A 26,566-nucleotide genomic window follows, 5' to 3' on the forward strand; every position below is an offset into this window, starting at 1 on the left:
AAAATCCATGGCCAGACCGGGGTTCAAACCCGGGATCCTCCGAACTCTAGACGGATGCTCTACCAGTTGAGCTTATAATCTGGTCGCCTACGATCAACCAAATCCAGTTCCACTACATATTATCGGACTCATATCTTATTGGAATGAAGGTGGTAGGACTTATTAGCTCATTCTTAAATTAGTGGATTTTTTAACAGACTATAGAATTAATATACTAGGTGAACAACTGGTGTAAGAGAACAAGGCCTATAGATTGGCAAGTCAGGTAAGTCAGGTAAGTCAGGTGAGTACCTTAGAACAAAGTAAAGGTTTTCTTTCAAGTATGTGTGAATGTGCAAATGAGTTGATGTCATTTATTGTCTGGTGAAATCTTGCAATATCTAATTTTAGAAGTGAATATGAATCACGGGAACAGACATATCGCAAATGCCACTAAAATTAGAATACCGCCAAAATAAGTATTCTGTGTTTAACACTGGATTGATTTGCTGATGTGCCAGTTGATGTTGTTATGGTCATCTCATTAGTGATTCTATATTTCTATTAAAAGAATCCATCAACTGGAAGGTGCTGCACTTCTATGAAAACTACCGTTGACTGGACGTTGGCTCTCCACCCCCCTGCATTTCATATTACATATGTAAACTCAAAAATATCAAGAAGCTCACAAACTAGGGCCTGTATCACTCACCTGGATATTGAAGCAATCGTGGGAAAATATTCTCATTAACTCATTCATCCCTGAAATTTCATAATTAACTATTCCAATCATTGAATTGGAAGAGTTCAAATGTGTCTTCAGGGGTGAAAGAGCTAAATAATATACTGCCAATATTTCCAAATATTGGCTGTCTCTCAGCAAAGCCCTCAATGTATTGGATCCCATCCCTCTGTCCCCATAGGGCTTGGGACATGGTTTATACAACACTGAATCCTCTTGGGCCAAAGATACTCTCAAATTTGATTAAGATCCTTTTTTCTGTACCAGGAACAATAAGGATTTGAAGATTTCCCTCTATTTACTTTATTGGACCACACCTTCCATTTACACAAAATAGAGACATCTTTGTTGAAGGATGGCTCTAGACCAATTAGAGTAGTTAAAATCCCTTCATTCTTATAGAAGGAGAAGGAATCACACCCTCAATCAAGTTCCATAAAATTGAGTCCCTCTTGCTAAAAAAATTGTCTAATCTGAATTCAGTTAAGATCCCTACATTCTCAAAGAAGGCAAAATATTTAAAAGATTTACCACTATTTCCTATCTTGGGCCCTACACCTTTGTCCCCAGAGGATCCATATATACCCTTCATTCATACAGAATTAAGTCCCTTTTGCCCAAGGATGCTTTTCACCAAACTTGGTTAAAATCTCTCCACTCATGGGGAAGATTAGGATTATAAACATTTTGATCCTTATGTTCTCCATAATTGGCCTCTCTCTAGGCCTATGCCCCTAGCAGAGCCATACAGAACTAAATTTCCCTTGCCTAAGGATAATGCAAGCCAAAGGGTATGTATAAGATAGGGATCACACACTGTATTTGAAGATAGGAAAAACTGAAAACCAACTATTAATAATAATAATAATTGGAGGTTCTTATATACCACTTTATCACACCCTAGTTCGTAGGTCGTCTCAAAGCGGTTCACAAATTATTATCCGTGGTTATAGGGCCTTTGCAACCAGCCAACATTTCTCAACTCCCTGCAGGGGAGTTCGAGCATGCAGCCGGAGCTGCCATTTCGGCGCTAACAGCTAGCATTCAACAATTCTACCACTGCCCAACCACATACTCATTTACGACTGAGTAGACTGGAACAAGCGGAGTAAAGTGTCTTGCTCAAAGATACAACACATTGCCGTGCCGTCGACTATTAAGCCAGTATAGACAGAGATTTGATTAAGACAACAGTCAGTTTAAACAGGCCTAAGTAATACTGTATGCAGCTGTCATTAAACTCATCATGTACTAATCTAAACCTGTCAACATAGAAAAGTACCTATATGGACACAAACATTGGATATATAATGGTTTGCTTTTATTGGTCCACACTAACATAGTAAATAAGTGATGTTTAGATCAATACCAGTACATCCACTCCAATTGTCAGCGGTATGCTGGTGTCGATGGTATCACAATAAGGACCACTTTGCTAGCTTTACATCTTTGATTGGGTAATCTTCTCTTATTTACTGCCAACAAACTCTCTATTTGTATTTCCACGGCAATAGATGATCCGAGTGTGTATAATATACATCAATACCACATATAATGGGAAGGTAGCCATGCTTAAGGTGACATCTGCCCTGTTCCAGATAGAAAACATGTTGGCAAGAATGTACACGCTCACCAGATCACTGTAATCTTTATGGAACAAGTATTTCTAAGATAAACCTAAATGTTTAATCCTGAATAATGAACAGGTGGAATGACCCCAGCCTTTAAATATACTAGATTAATACAACACAGAACATACTGCTTAGAATATACATGTTAAACAGGTAGCTAAAATCTGTGTGGAACAAGCATTCCTCAGATATACCTTAAACTATGACCCAAGTGAACAAGACAGATAATTATGGTCTGGCTAAACAGAAATGTAGAATTCTAGCTAGGCTATTTCAGAACTGATGAAATAAAATGTTATGTACACTGTAAAATATATATATTCAAATTAATCACATATTTTGTATTTGTATTTTTTTTCTATTAATCACCGTTTATAAACTCCGACTCTAAAGTCGCTTGACACAGCTGACAAACCTTATGCTAAATATACACTGTATTACAGCCAAATCAATATTTGAGACATGTGTAAATCTATGAACTTTAAAGCAATATTGACTATCACAATTACTTCAATTTTCTCTAAAGCTGTTTTTGTCTCCGTTTTCCATGGTTATGTTATATATAGTTGATGCTTTCCTTTCCTCTTTTTTGATGCATCCTCGATACTCCAGAGGTTACGCTGACTTACGCTCTATGCACTCCTGGAATATATCATGACAATGTGTCACCTTGTGGATGAGACAAGAAGACCAGTTTGGTCCTTTGATGTACAACAAAAGAAATGCAGCCACATAATGGTAAAATTGACTGTCTTTGAAGTTAGGTGTCGCTCTTCTGTAATCTTCAAAGGACAGGTATCCGCTTAGGGATTGGTTTAAAGGGCAGGTATCTGCTTAGGGATTGGTTTAAAGGGCAGGTATCTGCTTAGGGATTGGTTTAAAGGGCAGGTATCTGCTTAGGGATCGGTTTAAAGGACAGGTATCCGCTTAGCGATTGGTTTTAAGGGCAGGTATCTGCTTAGGGATTGGTTTAAAGGATAGGTATCCGCTTAGTGATTGGTTTAAAAGACAGGTATCCGCTTAGCGATTGGTTTGAAAGACAGGTATCCACTTAGCGATTGGTTTAAAAGACAGGTATCCGCTTAGCGATTGGAATGAAAGACAGGTATCCACTTAGCGATTGGTTTAAAGGACAGGTATCCGCTTAGCGATTGGTTTAAAAGACAGGTATCCGCTTAGCGATTGGTTTGAAAGACAGGTATCCACTAAGCGATTGGTTGAAAGAACAGGTATCCACTAAGCGATTGATTTAAACAACAGGTATCCGCTTAGGGATCGGTTTAAAGAACAGGTATCTGCTTAGGGATCAGTTTAAAGGACAGGTATCTACTTAGCGATTGGTTTAAAGAACAGGTATCTGCTTAGGGATCGGTTTAAAGGACAGGTATTCACTTAGTGGTTGGTTTAAAGGACAGCTGGTACTTCTGTATAACCAAGTGCCCGAAAAATATTCTTATGCATATATATAATAATAATAATATACAACATTTGATATAGTGCCCTATCTTCTAAGCTAACCTAAGCTACTCTAAAGCGCTTTACAGTACATAGATATATAATTAATACAATCAATACAATTAGCATATACATTAATCAATACAATTTTGAGGAATTTGCAGGAGCTGCCTTATCAGGCGCTAAATACTAGTCCTATGCCACCGGGCTAATATCTCCCTATGTGTGTAAGCCTGCGTGTGTGTTGGAGATGTATTGTGTTCTGTTTATAGTAGGACAGATTTCCAACGGTATCATTTATAGTGCCACCATACTTGAATGCAACAGCACAGATACCGCAACATCCATCCCAGACCATTTTAAACTCCGCCTGGGTTGTTGGAGTTGTGTGGGCAGGAGAAAAACACTTTCTCTGAATATTCTATGCGTACGACGACTTCGGGGATTGAACCCCGGCTGCCTGCATGGAAGGCCGGAGTGTTAACCACTCGACCAATCCGCCCATTATATCTTGCTTTTAAATTACATTCAATATTCATTATTGTGATGTAATTCTCAAAATAAGCCAATCACCTTGAATACCTCATCCAAATTTATTATACACATGGCATTGCCAACATACCTCAGAAGTGCTATCTACTCTAATGAACTGATGGTTTCTCAGTCTTTATTGGTTATATCAGCTCTATTTGTTAGTAGTGGAAATCATCATAACTTTAAAGTAGCTGTTAAAAAAATTGCCTCTGGCTTCCCAAAAAGTTGGTAAGTTCCACCAGGAAACCAAGAGTCCAGGACTCAAATATATGAGCCACAAACATCAATGTGACATAACAAGCCAGGATTGTCATTTATAATGATCTCATCCTCGCACCATTTCAATTATTTGTGATATTTTTGAGGACCACAGGGGGCAACAATATCTGCCTGTCACATGCTATGCATGTAGCTTCCTTCTTTCTATCTCTTTTCACTTATGTGTTTTTCATATGACCAGTGGATGTTTGTGATACAGAAATTGATGTCTGAAGTCCATGCATAATGGTCATATTAACTATTATAATATCAAATTTATCACACCTCTTGATAGGCTGGAATTGGGTCATGTAATTATCGATAAACAAGATGCCCAATGGGCTTTCAAAGCCCACATGATATTAGTCTCAGACTTGTATCCTAAAAAGTCAAACAAGGCCATTCAGTTGAACAAACTTGGCAGCCTTTCATTATAATATACTACTGGACAACAATCATCATCCTAGGCCTTTTTCATTAAGAGGAAATTGTTTTAATAATTTTTTCCCCATATTTGACCCCAGGGACCTTGAAAGTGGGTCAAGGTCATTCATTTGAACAAGCCTGGAAGCCCCCTCATCTGAGCATTCTACATGCTAGATATCATCAACCTTGGCCTTTTGGCTATTAGAAAGAAGTTGTTTAAATAGTCTACCTGTAACATACTTGACCCCAGTGACCTTAAAAGTGAGTCAAGGTCATTCATTTGAACAAACTTGGTTAGTTAATGGTAACCAATGATTGATCATAAAATTTCAACCAACACCATGGGACATTACCATGTATGAGACCAGATTTCAGTTTGTAACACTCCACCTTCCAAAGATACACAAGTTAGCAAGTTGGGCTATTTACAAATATAGGGCAAATATCTAGGAATATCATGCTTTGGACAACCAGTCAGACAATGCCATACTGTGATACATCATACATGGGCGGTAATAAAAAAAACACCATGTAGATGGTGTGCTTCATTTGATATCCCCCTTATCTGCCAAATCAGATATGAACACTTCAAAAACAGCACCAGTCAGTGACTTTTGAGTATATTAAATATAATCTAGAAACAAAACAATGCTTGCAAATGTAATTGTAATTAATTGACAAAATAAAATGAGGAATTATTAAGAAGTGTGTATACTGAATATTGTACTTGTTTGTATACACATTGATTTGCTGGTACAGTATATGATGTCTCTGGTACAGTATATGATGTCTCTGGTACAGTAAATGATGTCTCTGGTACAGTAGGCTGCTGTCTGGCACCAGCTCTGAATGTCGGTTATGTAACTGATCAATAAACAGCTAGCTGTGAACCAATAGAACTGTAATAGAGTATTCCAGCTTCTTCTGTCCCAACCAACACTAGTACTTAGCCTATAGGTTCATGGCACCAGAGGTATAAGCATTACTCCGTTGATCTTAAAGATCTATACAGAGAGAACTCAGCAATTAATCTTATTGGGAGTTCAAATAATGTATTTGGTAGTTTATTTGTGTCTCAGTAACAAACAGGTTTCATTTAAAGACTTCTCTGCAGAATTAAATCTTACAAGTACAACACTTCTGCTTATTTGATTTTCTAACTTAATTATAACCCAGCACTAAGATTTAAATGTTTACTCATGTTATTGTGTACAATATATACAATGTATTTCTCAACTCAAAATGGGATACTGTTTTTGGTTTGGTTTGTTTGTGTTTTATGTCCTATTAACAGCTATGGTCATTTAAGGATGTGCCAGGTTTTGGTGGTGGAGAAAAGCCAGAGTTCATGGAGAAAAACCACCGACCAGCAGCAAGTACCTGGTGACTGTTCCATGTAGGCCTCGAACCTGTGACCCAGTGGTAGAGGGCTAGTGGTAGCAGAATGCCAGACACCTTAACCACTTGGCCACCGTGGCCTCTTAAAATACTGTTTTGATGCAGTTACTCATAAAATGAAACATAAAATGAAACGTGACAAAAAAAGAAAAGACCTCCTCTAACAAGTGTGCTTACATTGTATATACTGCAGGCAATACCATAATTGATTTGTGATCTTTTCAACATTTACTTCACCTTTCCCCTGTCGAAATAAAAAAGAACATAAACAAAATGAATGCATCTTCAGGTCTCAGAAGATGAGACTTGACCTGATGTTCAGGTTTTTGTTTTTATTCATACTGGTACCTCCTACTGTAACCTTGGTTACCTATACCTGTGTTAATATAAACAGAGTTTGTTTTACTTGTTAACAGATGTCTCCTGTTTGTACACGGGTATGAGACAGGCTTCTGGTCAATAAACTCTAACAGGAACCAATTTCTAAGCTTCATAACTATAAGTCACCCTGGATCAGATGCAGTTCAGACTATGTTTGAACAATGTCATAAGTTTGCTCTTTTATTATAAAATATTGTTGTACGCTGTATTTAGATTATGATAAAACTGATCAATAAAATCAATCAATGCATATTGTTACAAATGGGAAAACTGGTTACCAATCCCATTACTTGTGAAGTTTTACCACTAGGAATCCCGATTACCTATCCCATTACTTGTGAAGTTTTACCACTGGGAATCCAGATTACCAATCCCATTACTTGTGAAGTTTTACCACTAGGAATCCCAATTACCAATCCCATTACTTGTGAAGATTTACCATTAGGAATCCCGATTACCAATCCCATTACTTGTGAAGTTTTACCACTGGGAATCCCGATTACCAATCCCATTACTTGTGAAGTTTTACCACTAGGAATCCCAAGAAGTGGAAAAATTAATCATTTGATTCTGGCCTTCACACAGATGAAAAGTAAAATGTTCTACCCTTGACTAAAACTGTATGTACAGTATAACTGTATATGTATATATACATATATATATTATATATTTATATGAAACATATGTTGTAGTATATCTCATGTACATGAATTAAAAACAACTCACATGTACAGGAATTAATGACAGCTCCAACTTAAAGAAATTAGTTACAGATCAAATGTGCAGGAGTATTAGTAACATTGAAGTGTATCTTTTGTTTAACGTTCTATTAATAGAAAGGTCATATAAGGACGTGAAGTTACATTTAAAAAGTACTAGAATTAATAATAACTCTACTTTACAAGGTTTAGCAACATTTAAAGTGTACAGGAATGAGTAGCAACTTAAATATAGAATCCCAGAGTGATCTTGGTGCCCATGCCACCATTATAAGATCTTTGTAAATTCTAAGCAAATTTGATCTTTTCTCTTCATTTCTCTTTTATTCTATCTGTTAGTCTTATCAATAGTAAATGCATCTTGTGGTAACTTTTTATATTTACATTTGTGTTGCTGTGCAGATAACAGTACCAACTCAAAATGTTTGCATGATTCAATAAAAGCTAGTGTGTAGTAATATTAATAGTACTACATTGTACCGTTACCTGACCTCTGTATTGAACCCCTGTGCTCCAGCCATTGTCTGATAGCGACGTCGCGGACGTGTCCCTAGAAATGCACATCATGTTTATGTCGAGCCACCGAAGCGTGTCTGCTATTAGATCCTATAACAAGTCCTTTTCAACAGAACAGAATAATTCACTGTCCTCTACACTAGCGTCCGTTGCTAGTGGCGAAGCAAGTGAAATCGTCCCAGCTTGTCGGCCAGTCCTGGCCCTCATCGACAATGACACACGCCAAATGCTCAAACGATGAGCTAGTTTTGTTGACACAGTCGATCGACACAAGAATTCAGCCAACAACATCTTTTTAATCGTCATCTAACTACTTAGGAAACTCCACATTTCACGAATGCACTTTCTATCTCGTTGAAAGTCCAACCGTTTTGTGGCCTGATGAGCGTAGCCGCTGCACAACCATTTTTTAACGGTCAGCTTTCTCCACAAACACGGAATAAATTTCTGACGTTTTACAACTAAAATATTTTATAGTGTATTTTTGTTTTAAATTAAGATCTACTGTCAATTTTTAAGATAATCAATGCTTGTTAAACATGCTGGTATTATGAATTAAATTATTAAAAAATATGCTTTGTTTATTGCTCAACTGTTTATTTTGTCACCGTTGACAACACATCATCTTTTTTATAGAACGTAAATCTAAGGTTAGAAATGCATCTTCTTAACCTTTTTGAGGGTATGCAACACAGTTCCGTTGAAACCTATTCTCCAAGATGCGCGTATATGCATTTCAAACCTTAAATAACTGTTAAAATCCAAGATTGCTAACTGGTGGCCATCTTGCTTTCCTGGATCAGTATCAATAAAAGATGCACAGCTAGAGACCTAGGGGGTCTTCCATAAGAAACTAAAGAAAGAACTGTCAAGTTATGCTTAAAAAATATCAAACGTAAACTCTCAGAGAACAAGATGGCTGCCTGGCATGGAAACGTTTTTTTCCCAATAAATCCCAAAATGAACCATGCACAACTATGTACCATGGGGAACCTTCATAATGGTTACATACAAGAGGCCCAGAGAGCCTGTATCGCTCACATGGATATTTAAGCAATCGTGGCAAAATATTCTCCAAATAAGATCCAAGGGAATGGGACAGAACCCAAGGCCAATCCTTGTAGCATATCTGTATTAGATTTTTTGCATGCCCAGCAATTTTATGCATGGTTATGGGTGGGGATCTCAACTGTTTCCAAGGTGTTACTCAGAAAATAGGTCCCTAGGGTTGTGGCCAGACCTGAGGATCAATTATAATATCCTGACTGCATTCGTCTCTTTATGCCCAGCATTTGTCTAGTTTTGGGGAGGGGATCTCAACCGTTTCAAAGTTATGACCCATGGGTTAAGTCTGCAAGGGTGGGGCAGACCCCGGGATCAATTCTAATTTAATGACTGCATTCGTCTCTTTATGCCAAACAATTGTATATAAAGTTTTTGGGTGGGAATCTAAACCATTTCGAAGTTATGACCCAGGAGTTAAGTCTCCAAGGGTGGGGCAGACCCACGAGCCATCCTGGAAGCATATGTGCATTCGTTTCTTTATACTCAGCAATTGTATATATGGTTATAGGGTGGGGATCTCAACTGTTTCCAAGCTGTGACTAAGAAACTAGGTCCCTAGGGGTTTGGCCAGACCCCAGAGTCTATTCTAATATCATCACTGCATTCGTCTCTTTATGCCTAGCATTTGTATATACAGTTTTGGGGTGGGGATCTGACAACCGCTTCAAAGTTATGACCCAGGGACTATGTCTCCAAGGTTGGGACAAAACCCCAGGGCCATCCTGGAAGCAATCCAAGCATATGTGCATTCTTCTCTTTATACTCAGCAATTGTATATATGGTTATAGGATGGGATCTCAACCATTTCCAAGTAATAAACTATTTTTGGCCCCACCCTTTAGTCCGGGGGGTTAGCGCCACCATTTGTACAATTTTGAAACCCTGCATCCCATTAATGCTTCCAACCAAATACCGCAAAAACCCATGTAATTTGCACACCTATGTAATTTGCGCAGGTAAAAAAAAAAATCGATCTCTGAAAATGAAAGACAAACCGCTCAGGATTCTTAGGATTTGATATCCAATGCATAGTTCTACAGAAGTCGTTTATAGCAATATAGCCCATTTGAACCCACCCCTCAGCCCCCTGAGGGGTCAGCCTCACCATTTGTACAATTTTGAATCCCTGCCTCCCATGAATGCTTCTGACCAAATATGATTGATATCCAGTGCATACATGTAGTTCTACAGAAGAAGTCGTTTATAGCAATATAGTCAAATTGCCCCCTTTTGGCCCCACCCCTCAGCCCCCTGGCGTGTAAGCCCCACTATTTTAAATCCCCACTACCTGATGCTTTCAGTGAGATATGATTGATATCTATCTCTTAGTTCCTGAGAAGAAGTCACTTAAAGAAATATAGCCAAATAACCCTTTTTGGCCCTCTGGGAGGTCAACCCTACCATTTGTACAATTTTAAAACCCTAACACCTAAAGATGCTTCCAAGTCAAATTTAGTTAAATTCCAATCAGTGGTTAAGAAAAGGAGTCGTTCAAAGAAATTGTTGATGTACGGACGACGGACGGACGAAGGACGCCTTCGGACCCGTTGAGCTAATAATTTGAGAAATATCTGTTGAGTACTTCTAGAATAAAAGCGATAACAATCTTGAGCTCTTAAAATCTTAAATGGCTACCTAGTGGCCTTATTGTTTTTCCGATATGTCCCTCACTCATTGATCATGGGAAACCCACACAGGAAATTTGAGAAAGATCTATCAAGTACATCCTGAGATATAGTTTTAAAATACATCCAAGATGGCTGCCATCTTATTTTTTTATCAGGCCCTCATTGAAACAAGCACAACAAAAGAGCATTTGGAACGGTCACATGAGAAATAAAAATAAATGTTTAAATGGACCATGGAAAAAGTTCAAAGTATATTTGAGAAAGGTCTGCCCAGTATTTCCAGCTGTGTGAAGTAATACCATACTTGAACTGTCAAAATCCAAGATGACTGCCTGGTTGCCATCTTGGTTTTTTTTCCAGTTCCTAAATGAAACAATCACAACAAAAGAGTACTGGGTACCTTCAGAATTTCAAGTTAACAGAAGGTCTGTACATTTACTGTTTATATATAATAGGTATCATGTTTGACTCAATCCAACAGACAAGTTAACAGAAGGTACATTCATTGTTTATATATACCAGGTACCATGTATGACTCAATCCAACAGACAAGTTAACAGAAGGTACATTCATTGTTTATATATACCAGGTACCATATATGACTCAATCCAACAGACAAGTTAACAGAAGGGACATTCACTGTTTATATATACCCGGTACCATGTATGACTCAATACAACAGACAAGTTAACAGAAGGTACATTCACTGTTAATATATACCCGGTACCATGAACAGAAGGTACATTCACTGTTTATATATACCAGGTACCATGTATGACTCAATCCAACAGACAAGTTAACAGAAGGGACATTCACTGTTTATATATACCCGGTACCATGTATGATTCAATCCAACAGACAAGTTAACAGAAGGTACATTCATTGTTTATATATGCCAGGTACCATGTATGACTCAATCCAACAGACAATTTAACAGAAGGTACATTCACTGTTTATATATACCCTGTACCATGAACAGAAGGTACATTCACTGTTTATATATACCCTGTACCATGAACAGAAGGTACATTCACTGTTTATATATACCAGGTACCATGTATGATTCAATCCAACAGACAAGTTAACAGAAGGTACATTCATTGTTTATATATACCAGGTACCATATATGACTCAATCCAACAGACAAGTTAACAGAAGGGACATTCACTGTTTATATATACCCGGTACCATGTATGACTCAATCCACCAGACAAGTTAACAGAAGGTACATTCACTGTTTATATATACCCGGTACCATGAACAGAAGGTACATTCACTGTTTATATATACCCGGTACCATGTATGACTCAATCCAACAGACAAGTTAACAGAAGGTACATTCACTGTTTATATATACCAGGTACCATGTATGACTCAATCCAAAAGAAAAAAGAAAGATTTCTCCATCACTTTCTAAGAAATAGAGCTAATAAAATTTTACTCTCAAAATTCAAGATGGACACCTTTCAGCCATATTGGTAACTGATCATGATCAGTCCAAAAATTTACTAAGCATAACTAAGGACCACTGGGAACCTTCATGTAAAATTGGAGAAAGATCCCTCAAGTACATAATTTTTAAGAAATAGTGCTAACAAGAACTGTTTAAGAACGGAGGGAAAGACAGACAGAACAAGGACCACAGACAAAGGGTGATTTGAACAGCCCACTGATGATGATGGGGTGACAAATTAAATGTACTGGAATGGGTAATAAATTAAATGTACTGGAATGAGTAACAAATTAAATGTACTGGAATGAATAACAAATTAAATGTACTGGAATGAGTAACAAGTTAAATGTACTGGAATGAGTAACAAATTCAATGTACAGGAATGAGTAACAAATTCAATGTACAGGAATGAGTAACAAATTAAATGTACAGGAATGAGTAACAAATTCAATGTACTGGAATGAGTAACAAATTAAATGTACTGGAATGAGTAACAAATTAAATGTACAGGAATGAGTAACAAATTAAATGTACTGGAATGAGTAACAAATTAAATGTACAGGAATGAGTAACAAATTAAATGTACAGGAATGGGTAACAAATTAAATGTACAGGAATGAGTAACAAATTAAATGTATAGGAATGAGTAACAAATCCAATGTACAGGAATTCGAATGAGTAACAAATTAAATGTACTTGAATGAGTAACAAATTAAATGTACAGGAATGAGTAACAAATTAAATGTTCAGGAATGAGTAACAAATTAAATGTACTGGAATGAGTAACAAATTAAATGTACTGGAATGAGTAACAAATTAAATGTACTGGAATGAGTAACAAATTAAATGTACTGGAATGAGTAACAAATTAAATGTACTGGAATGAGTAACAAATTAAATGTACTGGAATGAGTAACAAATTAAATGTACTGGAATGAGTAACAAATTAAATGTACTGGAATGAGTAACAAATTAAATGTACTGGAATGAGTAACAAATTAAATGTACTGGAATGAGTAACAAATTAAATGTACTGGAATGAGTAACAAATTAAATGTACTGGAATGAGTAACAAATTAAATGTACTGGAATGAGTAACAAATTAAATGTACTGGAATGAGTAACAAATTAAATGTACTGGAATGAGTAACAAATTAAATGTACTGGAATGAGTAACAAATTAAATGTACAGGAATGGGTAACAAATTAAATGTACTGGAATGAGTAACAAAATAAATATACTGGAATGAGTAACAAATTCAATGTACAGGAATGAGTAACAAATTAAATGTACAGGAATGAGTAACAAATTAAATGTACAGGAATGATAAAAAGTTGTTACATCTACTGACCTTCTTTCCATAGCCGTCACTAACTGGTGACATGATGCCAGCTATTACACTGTATCGACCCGTTTTGTTCAGTGTGTCTTTGGCTAATTCTGAAAAAGAGTTGCAAGTTAATTAAACATATTTTTAAGTACTGTTCATGCAAATACATAACAATTTATCTACTTTAGACTATATATAGCTACTACATTCACAATTATTCATTCCGATAACAAACTGATATGCACAGAGGTTTCCTTCAGAAAAGTGAATGTATATATTCAGCTAGCTAGAATCCCAAATTGTATTTGCCTAATATACTGTACCATAGCTACGATAACTATAGTACATACTGCAAAAATACATTATAAAACCTGTCCTTGTTTTTTTCTTCGAAAAGAAAGTGATGGATTCATAAACTCGTAAAATTATCAAAGTGTAATGGGAACATGCATATGTCTAATGAGCATCTGCACTTGATTGTGTTACAATTCAACCTACCATGTTTAAAAATGATTATAAGCTGATACAATGTAATAGATAATTATATAAAACCACATCTTGTAAAAACTATTACTCTAAGGCTAATGCCAGTTAATCTAATGGATGTGTGTCTTATTTGTAGACCAAATTAGATATCAAAAAGACAATACTTTATGAACATGGAAAAAACATTTTTTTTTAAATTATCGGAAAAACATATAAACAGCGAAGATATACTTTGTATATATAAAGCTAGCTAGATATCAGAGATATTTGAGTCTTTAAAATTATTTCAAGTGAATTACATATTTGATCCCTATGACATTAAAGAGGTAGGTCAAGGTCATGCAATTGAACAAACTTGATAAATAAGTCCTTCATCCAAGCATACTATATATATATATAGCTACATGTCAAATATCATGACCATTTATACGTGCATGGTCTCCTGGTGATTCAGAATTTGACATTTTTTAATATCTTACATTTTTAATGAACAAATATTACATAATGTTGGCATCTCAACATTTTATAATGATCTTCAGAATTTGTATAACACTAGTATTTTCATAGTCTACTCTAAAACAAAAGGCATAGTCCTTGTATACCTATTTTTTTAACAAGATAAAAAAGTGATTAATTTTGAGTTTGATGCTATTTGATCTTGTAAACAAATTATCGTTCAACAAAAAAATGTTGCATGGCTCTGCATTCTAAGCTGAATATACAAGACATAAGCTGTTGTAACATTTTAAAGATTTATTTTTTTGTGAAGAGTGCATGATCATAACCTGTTTAGGGTATGTACTGATCTGACTGTTAAGGTCTTCACTGGTACTTATTACATAAGATGCAATGAACACTTAGTAGAATAACTTATAACATGTCCTAAACGTTAATGAAGTACAAAAACTTTTGAAAAACATCCCAAGGCGTTATGCTATTTGAAATAAAAAGAGCACGAAATCAAATTATGTTTTGTTTTAAATATTTTGTGCGCAGAAATATCTAAATTTTGTTAAGCTGTTTTTTTGCCTGACACAAAGCAAAGTAGATATAAATAGTTGTTTTAAATGAAATCTTAATCTGAGCCATGTAGTCTAGATATCAGCATAAACGATACCTACTGGGTTATCAGGAATCAAAACCGAAAGTGAACTGATATGATTTTATAAAATACAAGTCAGTGTCATTTTATAAACCAGGTAGGCTTAATAAGTTACTAATTTAAAGCAAATATCTTCCTTATCTCCATATTTGCTATACATTGACACAAGAGGATTACAATATCAGCTGGTACAATCACATAGAGGGTTGACCAGACACATACATCAGACAGACAGACAGAACCAAACATAGTGCAACATCCACAAACATTAATCGATCATCGACATAATTCGGCATAAGGTTAGTTTCAGGGCTTACCAAACATCCGGAGATGCATGTTGGTTACCGGACTATACGATCCACAGGCCAACAACACTACTTTTGTAGGTGTTGCCATGGCTGGCTTCCTAGGTTTGCTTTCCCTCCGGGTTGGTTTCACCACGTCCGGAAAGTGTGATTGTCGCCGACGTCGACGTTTTAATATTAAAAAGTACTATCATTCGGAATATCTCTGATTTTATTTATAAAAAGGACGACTTCCGAAATCTAAACTACTTCCGGTCAAGAAAGCACATGTCTGAACATTTCCAGTTAAAATGCGAAATCCATGAAATTTGAAGTTCCAAAACGGAAAGGAGTAATTCTGAATATATATATCAGGTAGCATGAGATAATTCATCATTAAGTACTTTTTTAAGGGCATAAGATGGTGACAGTGAAATTATATTATGTATACAAAACGGCCTGCTGCCACATACAGCTTCACCAGCCCACAGGCGCTTGTATCTGTAATTTAATACCTGAGCTAAAATCCAAAATGCACTACTTACACAATCACAATTGTGTAAGTAGTGGTTTTGGATTTTAGCTCAGGTATTAAATTACAGATACAAGCGCCAAAAACAAAAATGTCATTATAGTCAACGTGATGATTGTGGACATTACTTGGCAGAAGCGCCTGTGACCAGTCTTGATCTTGATAGGTATACGGTGACACATCCAAGGATATTATTACACCGCGCGTGTGTTAAGTAATTTACTTAAGTGGGACCCCCCTTACGATATTACTGAAAGTTTTAGCTGGTTCTTTAGCTGTTTGAATTTTGGTGAAAATATCCGATAGTAGGTTCCAATCTTTAATTGTGTTTGGTATGAAGCTGACTTTTAATGTGTCTGACTTTGTTTGCAATCTCAGGTAATGTTGGCTATGCATGTTCTTGGTCATCCTAGATGGTTCTTTCAATTGATCAGATGGTAAGTTGGCTTGACCGTGTATGCCTTTGCAGAAGAGGATAAGTCTGTTTTGAGTTCGGCGATCTTTTAGGGATGGTAGTGGCAGCTGGTCTAAAATTGCTGTCATACTACCTGGGTCGTAATTGTAGTTTGATGTTATGAACCTTGTCGCTCTTTTCTGTACATTTTCCAGCTGATCTTGAAGATATATTTGGTGTGTGTCCCAGGCAGTGCTCGCATATTCGTGGACAGGTCGTATGAGTCCTTATTATGCCTGGAGTTTAACTTCAAGTGGACATGATTGAAGATATTTTTTTTCAATAATCCTAATGTCCTGTAAGATTTGTTGCATATCTCATCTATGTGTTTTCCCCAGTGTAGGTCATTGGTGATGTTGACTCCTAGGTATTTAATAGATGTTAAGAATTGGAGTTTGGTATCTTTTAATGTATATTCGAATGATGTTGTCTTCTTCTTGCAGCTCAATGTCATCATGTTGCATTTAATTGGTTGAAATCTCTTACCCCAATTATTAGCCCAGTTACCAAGAGTATCAATATCTTTCTGTGGTTCTGCACAGTCATCTTCGTTTTTTATTTCTCTGTAGCATACACAGTCGTCTGCGAACAGACTAATTTCAGATGTTACATTATCTGCTATATCGTTGATATGGACTAGGAATAGGATGGGACCAAGAACTGTTCCTTGAGGTACTCCTGATAGTACTGTTGATGTTTCAGATTTAATTTCATTCACTACAACGCACTGAGATAGGAAGGCGTTAATCCAATTCAAGATATTTTTCGGCACAACATATTTGTGAAGTTTACTTTTTAAAAGCTCGTGTGGTACAGTGTCAGATGCCTTTTCAAAGTCCAAAATAAATATACCAGTCTAACTAAAATATGTGAAGCAGAGATTTACACATGTAGATCTGCATTTTGAATTTAAAAAAGTATTCTTGAAATTGTTTCCTTCATGGAAATAAATTCAACCTTTATCAGGTTGCGCACAACGGCGCATATGGGTAATAATCCTGCATTTGGGTAACATCTTTGTATGTTATGGTTGAATGCACTTCGAATCTACTTTCACTATCCTATATTAAAAATCAAAATTTTGTACTTCACTATCATTATTAAAAATCGCTATTTATATGGTTATTATCAACAACTTTTGGTTGAACGTTTTTTCGTGTTTTGACATTTTCGTGATTTTAGATGTACCGACTTTTCTAAGGCTTCAAAGGTCGTGAAATACTTTCAGAACCAAAAACTGTTCAACCAAAAGTTGTTTGTAATAACCAATAGATATGTCGATTTTTAATAACGTGAGTGAAGTACAAAATTTTGATTTTTTATATAGGATAGTGAAAGTAGATTCGAAGTGCATTCAACCATAACATATAAAGATGTTACCCAAATGCAGGATTATTACCCATATGCGCCGTTGTGCCCAACCTGTTTATAATACATTCAAATTAAAAGTAAAAATACTTAATTTTTATTGAAAAGATATATATTATGCATATACAGGAGAAATACATTTAATATGATGTTAATTCATTTAAATGCTGTTATGGTTTAAGCAAATACCCTAGTTTCTCTTTTTTTTTGTTTTAAAATAGTTTAAACATATTTTATTGTACAAAGATACAAATGGATTGGACAACAAGTTATTTCAAACAAAATAATGAAATGCAATTTCATAAATAAACACATATAACAACGTACACATAAATAAAAATAAGGCAGCGTGCGATTCTGTTTGATCATGTGACTAAAGGCCAGTTTCCTGTGGCTAAGGGAAGGTGCATTGGTACACAGGGAGGACCCACTGGATTCCCCAGGCCAATTCTCGGGACTAGATTTAGAAGGGGGATAGTGTAATATTTTTCTGTAAATTTCAACTTTATTCTTAGTAAAACTAGGTATATCTAACTATGCAAAAATTGCGTAGTGATTCAAAAATGTATCTGATAAAAAATCTTCAGATATTCTTTCATTTTTTTGGACCGAAGTGGTATCACAGTACATGTATGTTCAATGTGCGCTATATATAGAAGGGCACAGAAACAGGTTGCATAATGGCATCATTCAATAACAATTAACAAGAGGATTGGATAAGTTGCCATTGTAGAGTAAAGATAGATATAATTGCAAACTGACTTTTCAGTTAAAACTTCAGTCTAAATATAAAGCACATTGCTGTTTAATTTTGCTCCACTTCATTAATATGGTACAGTTCACCTCATATTTAAGGGCTTAGAAACTAGTTACTTGAATTGATGCTATTGTTAGGATAATCCTTTGGAAAAATTCCCTTATTCATACCAGGTATGCTCTCATTATGAGAATCTGGTCAAGACTGTCCAATCAAATGCTTATATGTTAATATGTTTTATGCAGGGAGATGTAAACAAACACCACAATGGCGAAAAAGAAGAAAAATATATCTGACAAAGTGAGAAATAAGCAGAAGCCTTCTGCTAAAAAGATAAACCCTTTTGAAGTGAAGATCAACAGGGTGAAACATGACGTGTTGGGGAGGAAAATATCCAAGCATGACAAGGGCATGCCAGGCTTGTCTCGGTCAAAAGCCATAAAGAAGGTAGGTCAGTATAAGTGTGTCCATACCTTAAGTACTTCATTGACATATCAAACAATGAATTACCTGTTTGGTGTCTACCAATCTTGTTGGCATATTTGAAAGAGGTAGGGATATCAATGATTTTGCCTTGTTTTGCATCTAGATCTGATTATAGTTATATTGGTAGTTAGTTTTATAGTGTAATTGGAGTACGGGAACAAATATAGTTTCTCTCCTTTGGACTCTTTTATATATCTGTATCAGTTTTATGAATTAATTTCTGATTTCAGTTGCTTCCCTTAGCCAAAAGTGCTTAATGAAAAATTTATGAGGAATACCTTCCCAATTTCAATAAACATACCGTAAGAATTCTTGTATATATTGCTTTATTTTCCAAATTGATGTTGGAACAGACTGCTGTAAAATTTGGAAAACACTGAATATCTTCACATATTTGCCAACTCTCCGTTTTTAAGAGGGAGACTCCCGATTTTGGATATTGTAAGATCTATTAATTTCATCTGAAAGTACAACCCAAAATATGTCATTTTAAGGGTTATTTTGTCCAAAAGGGTATGTACTCACATTATAATAATGTTTTGATTTTGAACATGCAGAATCTCCCCCATGGAAATGGGATGATTTTGATAAAGGCTGGTATGTCCTTTAAACGAAAATCAGTAAAATACTGTCAGTCCAATAATTTTGTTGTGTTTTTGCCAATAACCAGAGAGAACAGACACTCTCACATGAGTATGATCAGAGGTTGAAAAGCAACAAATTTGTGGACAAGCGATTTGGAGAGAATGATACCAATATGAATGTGGAAGAAAAAATGATGAAAAGATTTGCTCTGGAGAGATCGGTAAGTTACATCTATGATAGATTGGTTTGAATTAAATCAAAATTCACATCTGATTGCTTGGGTCTTCAACAAATATAAATTGTATGATTTCTGGTAGAAATGAGAGTTAATTGACCCATTATCCTATTTCTGATACATAAAAATTAAATAAAGGATTCTATTTTTTATTTTTGTGTGTGAATCAAACTCTTCAAGCAGTATCAGACACTATAATAAAATTATACAGATTAAGTGTGATGAAAAATAAACACTCTTGTTATTCAACTAATTTTGTACATCATGCATACAAATAATTGTATATTATTTTCTTCAGCATGACAAATCTAAAAAGTTTAGTCTGAATGATGAAGATGAAGATCTAACTCATTATGGCCAGTCATTGTCAGAGATAGAGAAATTTGAAGATCCTGTTGTCAGTGACGATGAGAACGATGAGGACAGGGGGAAAATAAGTGGTATAGTAGCACATATTTACTAGTCATACTGACAACACAATGTTAATACCATGAGTAGAATGTTATACACTAAACTATAACCATACCACACTGATTGGTGCTAAATTACTGAATGACTTCTTAATAATAATAATAATAATGTTTATTCAGGTAAAAGATACATGGCAAACATAAAATTACATTAAACAGCAATGAGATCACAGAATGGTATTTGATGAAAGACTTATCTTCAGATATCACAAAACGCATGACTAAAAATTATATTATTTCAAGTAAAAAGCATATATTCAGCACTAGGTAGTAGTATTATCACAATTTGTATGAATATCACATAAAATTTTGGAGGTACAGACTGAATAATAATCTTGAACTGGTAATCTTTTACCTAGGATGGCCCATTAAAGTTTTGAAAAACTTATTTCCAATGGGGTCCTTTGAAAAAATATTAGCAACCGGTCAAGATGATAGAATGCTTATATAAACAGTAGGATGCTTATATAAACAGTAGGATGCTTATATAAACAGTAATGATGCTTATATAAACAGTACAAAAACAACACCTACATGTATATATCACTGACATGGTAATATTATGAGTTGATAAATATAAACTGCCAATAACTGGAGATCACTAACTTCTACTGGTAACTCTTTTACAGGTAAAATGGTATCTGAGGAGCACTTTGGAGGATTTATGACAGAAACTCAAGACAATCCAGCTGACCAAAACCATAAATCATGGAAGGAAAAAATGGAAGAAGTGATTGCAAAATCAAAAAAGGAAAAGGTAAGATAATACAAGCTTGTTTTAATACCTGTTAAAGAGTGTTTGATTGTCAAACACATCACTATCAACCAGCAATGACCTTAATCTTAATGTTTACCTTTGCAAGTATATTTTTTGTCACCAAAAATCTGTCATATATATTCATTCATTGTTGCATGAACAGAAGTAGGATTCACAGTGAACTCAGCATGATTGAAGCTGGAGCCCATGAACTTGACCTTTCCATGTACTATTATATTATATACTGGGGGTATTAGCTTTACCTGCTGTTGAGCTGTTTTAAATTCTTGTTTCTATCTGTTTATACACATAAATATGTACATAATATCAGAAAAATGATTGGTTAAGGCCTGAAGTCATTCATGAATAACAGCAAGCAAACAATATTTTAAAGGTATTTTTTAATTTGAGTTTCATTGTTCGTTTTACTGCTTTTGTAACTCTTGGTTATCATTTAGATATTATAATATGTGATCATTTCTTCTTGTAGCATGACAGACAGATGGAAAAGGAGAAAACATTGGCGCTGACGGAAAAGCTTGACTCTGAGTTCAAAGAGTTGATGATGCTGATGTCCAAATCCAAGGTAAAGAGCAGAGGCACAACACATTGATAAACCTATGTACTGAAATATAGTAGAACTATGACCCTCCTACCAATATTAAATCATTTATAAAAGTGGAGATGGCCACTATAGTTTTACGAAGTCGATTAATAGGACCTTGCCTACAGTGAGGGTATGACAAAGAAATCTTAAAAGAAGGGGTGATGTTCTTATTTGTCTAACCTGATGCTTACCGAGGATTAAACATACAAGAATCTTACCCCTTAAGTAGTATGTTCCAAAGCATTAGTTGTCAGCACTAGTAATCTCGCCCAATATTCACGCATCACTCTCGTCAAAAGGTAATTGTGATGGTTCTTTTCTTGTTACATAGACATCATCTTGATGTTCCCATAATGTCACCTTAATGTCTCTCTGTCATAACTTAGTAAGTGACAAAGCAGTCTTTAACAGGTAAACAGGAGACGTCTCTGTGAATGGTGTAGTTAGAATAGTGTATCAATGGTGCGTAAAAAGTTATAATAAGATTGACCATATGACTTCATTACAGTTTTGTTTTGTGTTGTAGACTTGTATATTACATTAATTTCAAACTGATTACAGATCATATTTATTCACACATTATGATCCTTACAATAAACCTTCAAAAAAATAATCTTGTTACAGAAATCTAAAGACGATCCTGAGGAGAAAACAAAAGCAGATGACTACGATATGGCTGTCAGAGAGCTGAAGTTTGAGTCTAAAGGAGAGGGATGTTATTTAGGTTTAAAGTATACGATATGGCTGTCAGAGAGCTGAAGTTTGAGTCTAAAGGTGAGGTATGTTATTTAGGTTTAAAGTATACAATATGGCTGTCAGAGAGCTGAAGTTTGAGTCTAAAGGAGAGGTATGTTATTTAGGTTTAAAGTACAGGTAGACAGTTGCTGGATATCACATGTTGTGATTTAGCCAGAAAGAAAATGGTAAAATAACATTAACTTGGATATTACTATCAACAAGAAAACCATCTCGGTTTGTTTTTAGATTGCCAGAAATGGAAGTGAGACCCTTACAATTGTTACATGTAAAGAGGAAAACACATTAAGATATCAATATACAAACTTCCACTTTCACATTCATTCACAGATCATTTTCTCTGAAAAATAAATGCTACTGTAACTTAACAGTCAACAAGATTGAAAGAAAAGAGATCATTCAGCATGATTTACCAACTTTGTAATTAGAAGTAGTGTTACCTGTAGTCTTTCATAAATAGGATGAGTTATATAACAGGGGCTGGAAGTTTTAATGCATAGTAGAACTTAGTTTTCTACTGCTGTTGATGCAATAATTTTCCTGTACTGTAATACCACTATTCTGAACTACCTGAACTACAATTTACATTGTAATTTATACTTTAAGGCAACAGACAGATTGAAAACTGAAGAAGAACTTGCAAGGGAAGAAAAAGAACGACTTGACAAATTAGAGGTACAGTACCCAGTTATGCATGTTGTCATTTAGAGGTGGATAAACATATTTCAAATCTTTTGTGCAGTAATACTTTCTGAAAGGTATATCTGTCAAGACGCAGACATTGAGGTTGTAATCCACACAATTACATATAGAAGGTTATTATTTGAAGTTTACAAAAACAAACTGAACAGTTGAAAAGCTAACTTTGCTAGATCAGACTTATTTTACACATGTTTTGACAAAATGATCAAACAAGTTATTTGTAATCAATGATGTATTTGTCACCATTAGGAGGACAGATTACGGAGAATGAGAGGTGAAGGAGATAACGACGAACAACCCAAGAGAGTTCATTTCTCCGCAGACGACCTCAGTGATGGGTGAGTAAGCTTGTCTGCCACAACAGAGAAACCTCACGAAGGTGGAGGTTTTACTCTAGAAACTGTCTAAAATAGTCTGAGGCTTCATAATACAGACTGTTTTAGTCTAAAAAACAATCATGGTTAACAGGACTGTCTTTGTCCCGAAAAGACCATTACTTACACTGATACCTCATAATTGAAACTGTTTTTGCCCAGAAAAAAATCTTGCATACTGGGACACTGAAATTTTTCAATAATGAATGTTTTAAAAACGTCCAGTATAAAAGTGACTGTTTTAGTCCAGAAAGCACTCTTACATACACTTATACCTCATAAAAACACCAGTTATAAAACTTGCTAAAAATAGAACAGGTTCAAGTGCATTCTCAATATAATGCATTTTGGGACTGATTTCTTTTAGCAGATGATTTTGTTTCAGTTTCAAATGTATTATATTAAAACTTTAGGGTCCAAAGTCAGGTGTCTCCCTCCTAAATAGGGAGAGTTGGCAAGTGTGGATATTAGCACACCTAACAGGATATCTCGAGTAAATACACATTAGGTAGATACGACCTTGATTAAACCTTCTCATGATGTCAAAAAGTAAACAAACTGATACTATTACTAAGAAACATTTGAACGAAATAGCTAATGTTACCTGTGTATCTACTCGTGTTGAGACAATGATAATAAAAGACATTTAAACAAATCATAATTACAGTTATGCCTTGGACACTTCTATCAAAGAAAGATTTCATATGAGCTACAAAGATGGAAAGTTACTGATGCCAGAAGAAGATGGTGAAAGTAAATCTGGTGATGATGCTGATGATGATGACAATGACGATAACAGTAATGAGGATGAGGAAGACGACGGTGATATGGATGATGAGGAGGATAATGAAGAAGAAGAAAACAAGGAAGAAGAAGATTCTGAAGAAGATGGTAATATTTTGTTAAGAAAACTTTAATGAATATCTTTGTATATACACTTTGTGATTTTACAACCATAATGAAACAAGTTATTGCAACTTATATTAATCACTCTTGTTGGCCCGTATGTTAGCACACAGGGGGTCTTTATGTTGGAGGAAACCGTTGTACCCTAGGAAACCTACATGGCCAGGCAGGTGACATAAAACCTGTTAACGTCTGATAAGGGCATCAAACCCTGGCACCCTTGTTGAAAGGCGAGTGTGTTATACACTACGTGACGTCACCCGACCACCCAAGCGTAAATCTTTGGGTTTATCAAATCTAGGATGAACATTATGTTTCCAATAGGAACTGTTTTAATTAGGGCCCCGTATAGTAATCACTCTGTCTGTCTGTCTGTCCACAAATTTTGATCCTGGCTAATAACTTTGTTATTTATTGACCGATGTACTTGAAACTTGGTCAAGATGTTCAGTTCACAAAAATACACATTGAGGTAAAAATTCAAGGTCAAAGGTCAAGGTCATTAGGTTCAAAGGTCAAGGTCAAATTTTACATCTTTTCACTGATAAACATTTTGTTATGACGTTATGAAGCAAAGTTGATCAGAATTAAACAAGGAGTCAACTGACCAAAGGTCAAGATCATTGGATCAAATGTCAAGGTTAAATTTTGTATCTTTTCACTGGTGAATATTTCGCTATGACACTTTGAAACAATGTTGCTCAGAATTAAACAAGGAGTCAATTGACTCAAGGTCACTAGGTCAAAGGCGAAGGTTAAATTTTGTACCTTTTCCCTGATGAATATTTTGTTATGACATTATGAAGCAATGTTGTTCAGAACTTAACACAGAGTCAACTGACCTTAGGTCCAGGTTACGGGGTCCAAAGGGTCAAGGTCAAGTTTTGTATTTTTCACTGAAGAACGTTTTGTTATGATATTAAGAAGCAAAGTTGGTCAGAATTAAAGAATAAGTCAACTGACCAAAGATCAGGGTCACTGGGTTAATGGTCAAGGTCAATTGGGTACAAAGGTCAAAGACAAAGTGGATCTCTGACTTTGACCCTGGCTCTTGATGGAGGAGGTATATAAGGTGAAATAAAACAAATCAAAGCTAACAAATGAGTATTGCACCGGTATTTACATTTCTGTTAGCCCAGCAAATATGGAGGTGGAAGGAAACAAGACTCACATCATAGTACATGTAAAATGTATATTTTGCTTCCTTGCGATTCTTTTTGAAGTCCAAATGTCAAAGGTCAAGCTCAGCTATATGGGCAGATTGCATCTTGATGTTTATGGGGGATATATTGCCACAAGACAGGGCCCTTACTGACCTGTCAGTGTTCTAGTTGGAAGTAAGGAATGGTGCTCCAGGTTTGAAAAACAGGAAAATAAATTTCAATGCAAACAGTTCCTTCTTGAAGAACAGAACTACAATTGTGTCCCAATTTTGCAGTTAATTCAATAAAAATAAATAAAAAAATAAGCCAGCATCTATTTTCCAAAATAGCTAGAAATATACTTCAGTACATTGATATTTTATTTACAATTCACTACAGAACTGGGTCCATTTGAGGACATAACCTAAATCTAAAAATGTGTCTTTGATTATAATTTGTAGTTTTCCTTGACAGCAACCATCCTACATGACATGCTTCAGTAGCATATCCATAGAAAGCTTAATCTCCGCTAATGTTGACATACAATGGTCATTGATACATTTTGCTTGTTATTTTTGTAGATGATGATGACAGTGATAATGATAGTTACAAGGACATCCAATCAGATGTAGAAGAGGAAGAAATGGACACAGAAGAAAGTAAAGCTGAGTCTGTGAAGAAACCCACTGCCAAGATTGACCTGAAGGTAAGATAATTGACAGTAGTCATAAAAGGTATAAATTTACATGTATGCTTTATATATAATGAAACTCCGCAGATTGGAAAATGACCATAATTTTGTACATGTGGTCAGTCTTAGATCCAGGGATCCTGGTCATTATAAAGAGGTAAAATAAACCCAGAGGACCTACTTCATTAACAGCATCTCGATGTACATCATTGACAATAATTCACTTTACTTTGTTTGTTCACCCTCGGCCGTGTCGTTGCAATCATACATGTGGATTGCCATTGCTTGGCTGTTTAATGACAAATCAACAAACAGTCACACTCCAACTAACAGAATAAGGATGAAGGGGGGGGGGG

The 26,566-nt window shown here is 35.4% G+C and overlaps 2 protein-coding genes across 3 annotated transcripts in view; one reads left to right on the forward strand and one right to left on the reverse strand.

The window, feature by feature from the left end:
* LOC110464509 (nicotinamide/nicotinic acid mononucleotide adenylyltransferase 1-like) overlaps window positions 1–15,588 on the reverse strand; it is a 52,720-nt gene extending 37,132 nt beyond the window's left edge. For both annotated transcript variants that reach the window (XM_021519768.1, XM_021519763.1), the window contains exons 1-2: window positions 15,422–15,588; window positions 13,538–13,626 (exon numbers count right to left, since the gene is read on the reverse strand). In XM_021519768.1, coding sequence (XP_021375443.1) covers window positions 13,538–13,626; window positions 15,422–15,500 — 168 coding nt within the window. In that variant the 5' untranslated portion in view covers window positions 15,501–15,588. The remainder of the gene's footprint in view (window positions 1–13,537; window positions 13,627–15,421) is intronic.
* Window positions 15,589–15,645: 57 nt separating this feature from the next.
* Window positions 15,646–26,566, forward strand: part of LOC110464524 (nucleolar protein 14-like) — a 33,397-nt gene continuing 22,476 nt past the window's right edge. Inside the window, exons 1-11 of the mRNA XM_021519778.1 lie at window positions 15,646–15,763; window positions 18,745–18,946; window positions 19,656–19,790; window positions 20,104–20,245; window positions 20,905–21,032; window positions 21,523–21,618; window positions 22,264–22,350; window positions 23,002–23,070; window positions 23,347–23,435; window positions 24,139–24,362; window positions 26,101–26,225. Of these exons, the coding sequence (XP_021375453.1) occupies window positions 18,767–18,946; window positions 19,656–19,790; window positions 20,104–20,245; window positions 20,905–21,032; window positions 21,523–21,618; window positions 22,264–22,350; window positions 23,002–23,070; window positions 23,347–23,435; window positions 24,139–24,362; window positions 26,101–26,225 (1,275 nt within the window). The 5' untranslated portion in view covers window positions 15,646–15,763; window positions 18,745–18,766. The remainder of the gene's footprint in view (window positions 15,764–18,744; window positions 18,947–19,655; window positions 19,791–20,103; window positions 20,246–20,904; window positions 21,033–21,522; window positions 21,619–22,263; window positions 22,351–23,001; window positions 23,071–23,346; window positions 23,436–24,138; window positions 24,363–26,100; window positions 26,226–26,566) is intronic.

This window comes from Mizuhopecten yessoensis, unplaced genomic scaffold, assembly GCF_002113885.1.
Source record: "Mizuhopecten yessoensis strain PY_sf001 unplaced genomic scaffold, ASM211388v2 scaffold1539, whole genome shotgun sequence".
NCBI classification, from domain to species: Eukaryota; Metazoa; Mollusca; class Bivalvia; order Pectinida; family Pectinidae; genus Mizuhopecten; species Mizuhopecten yessoensis.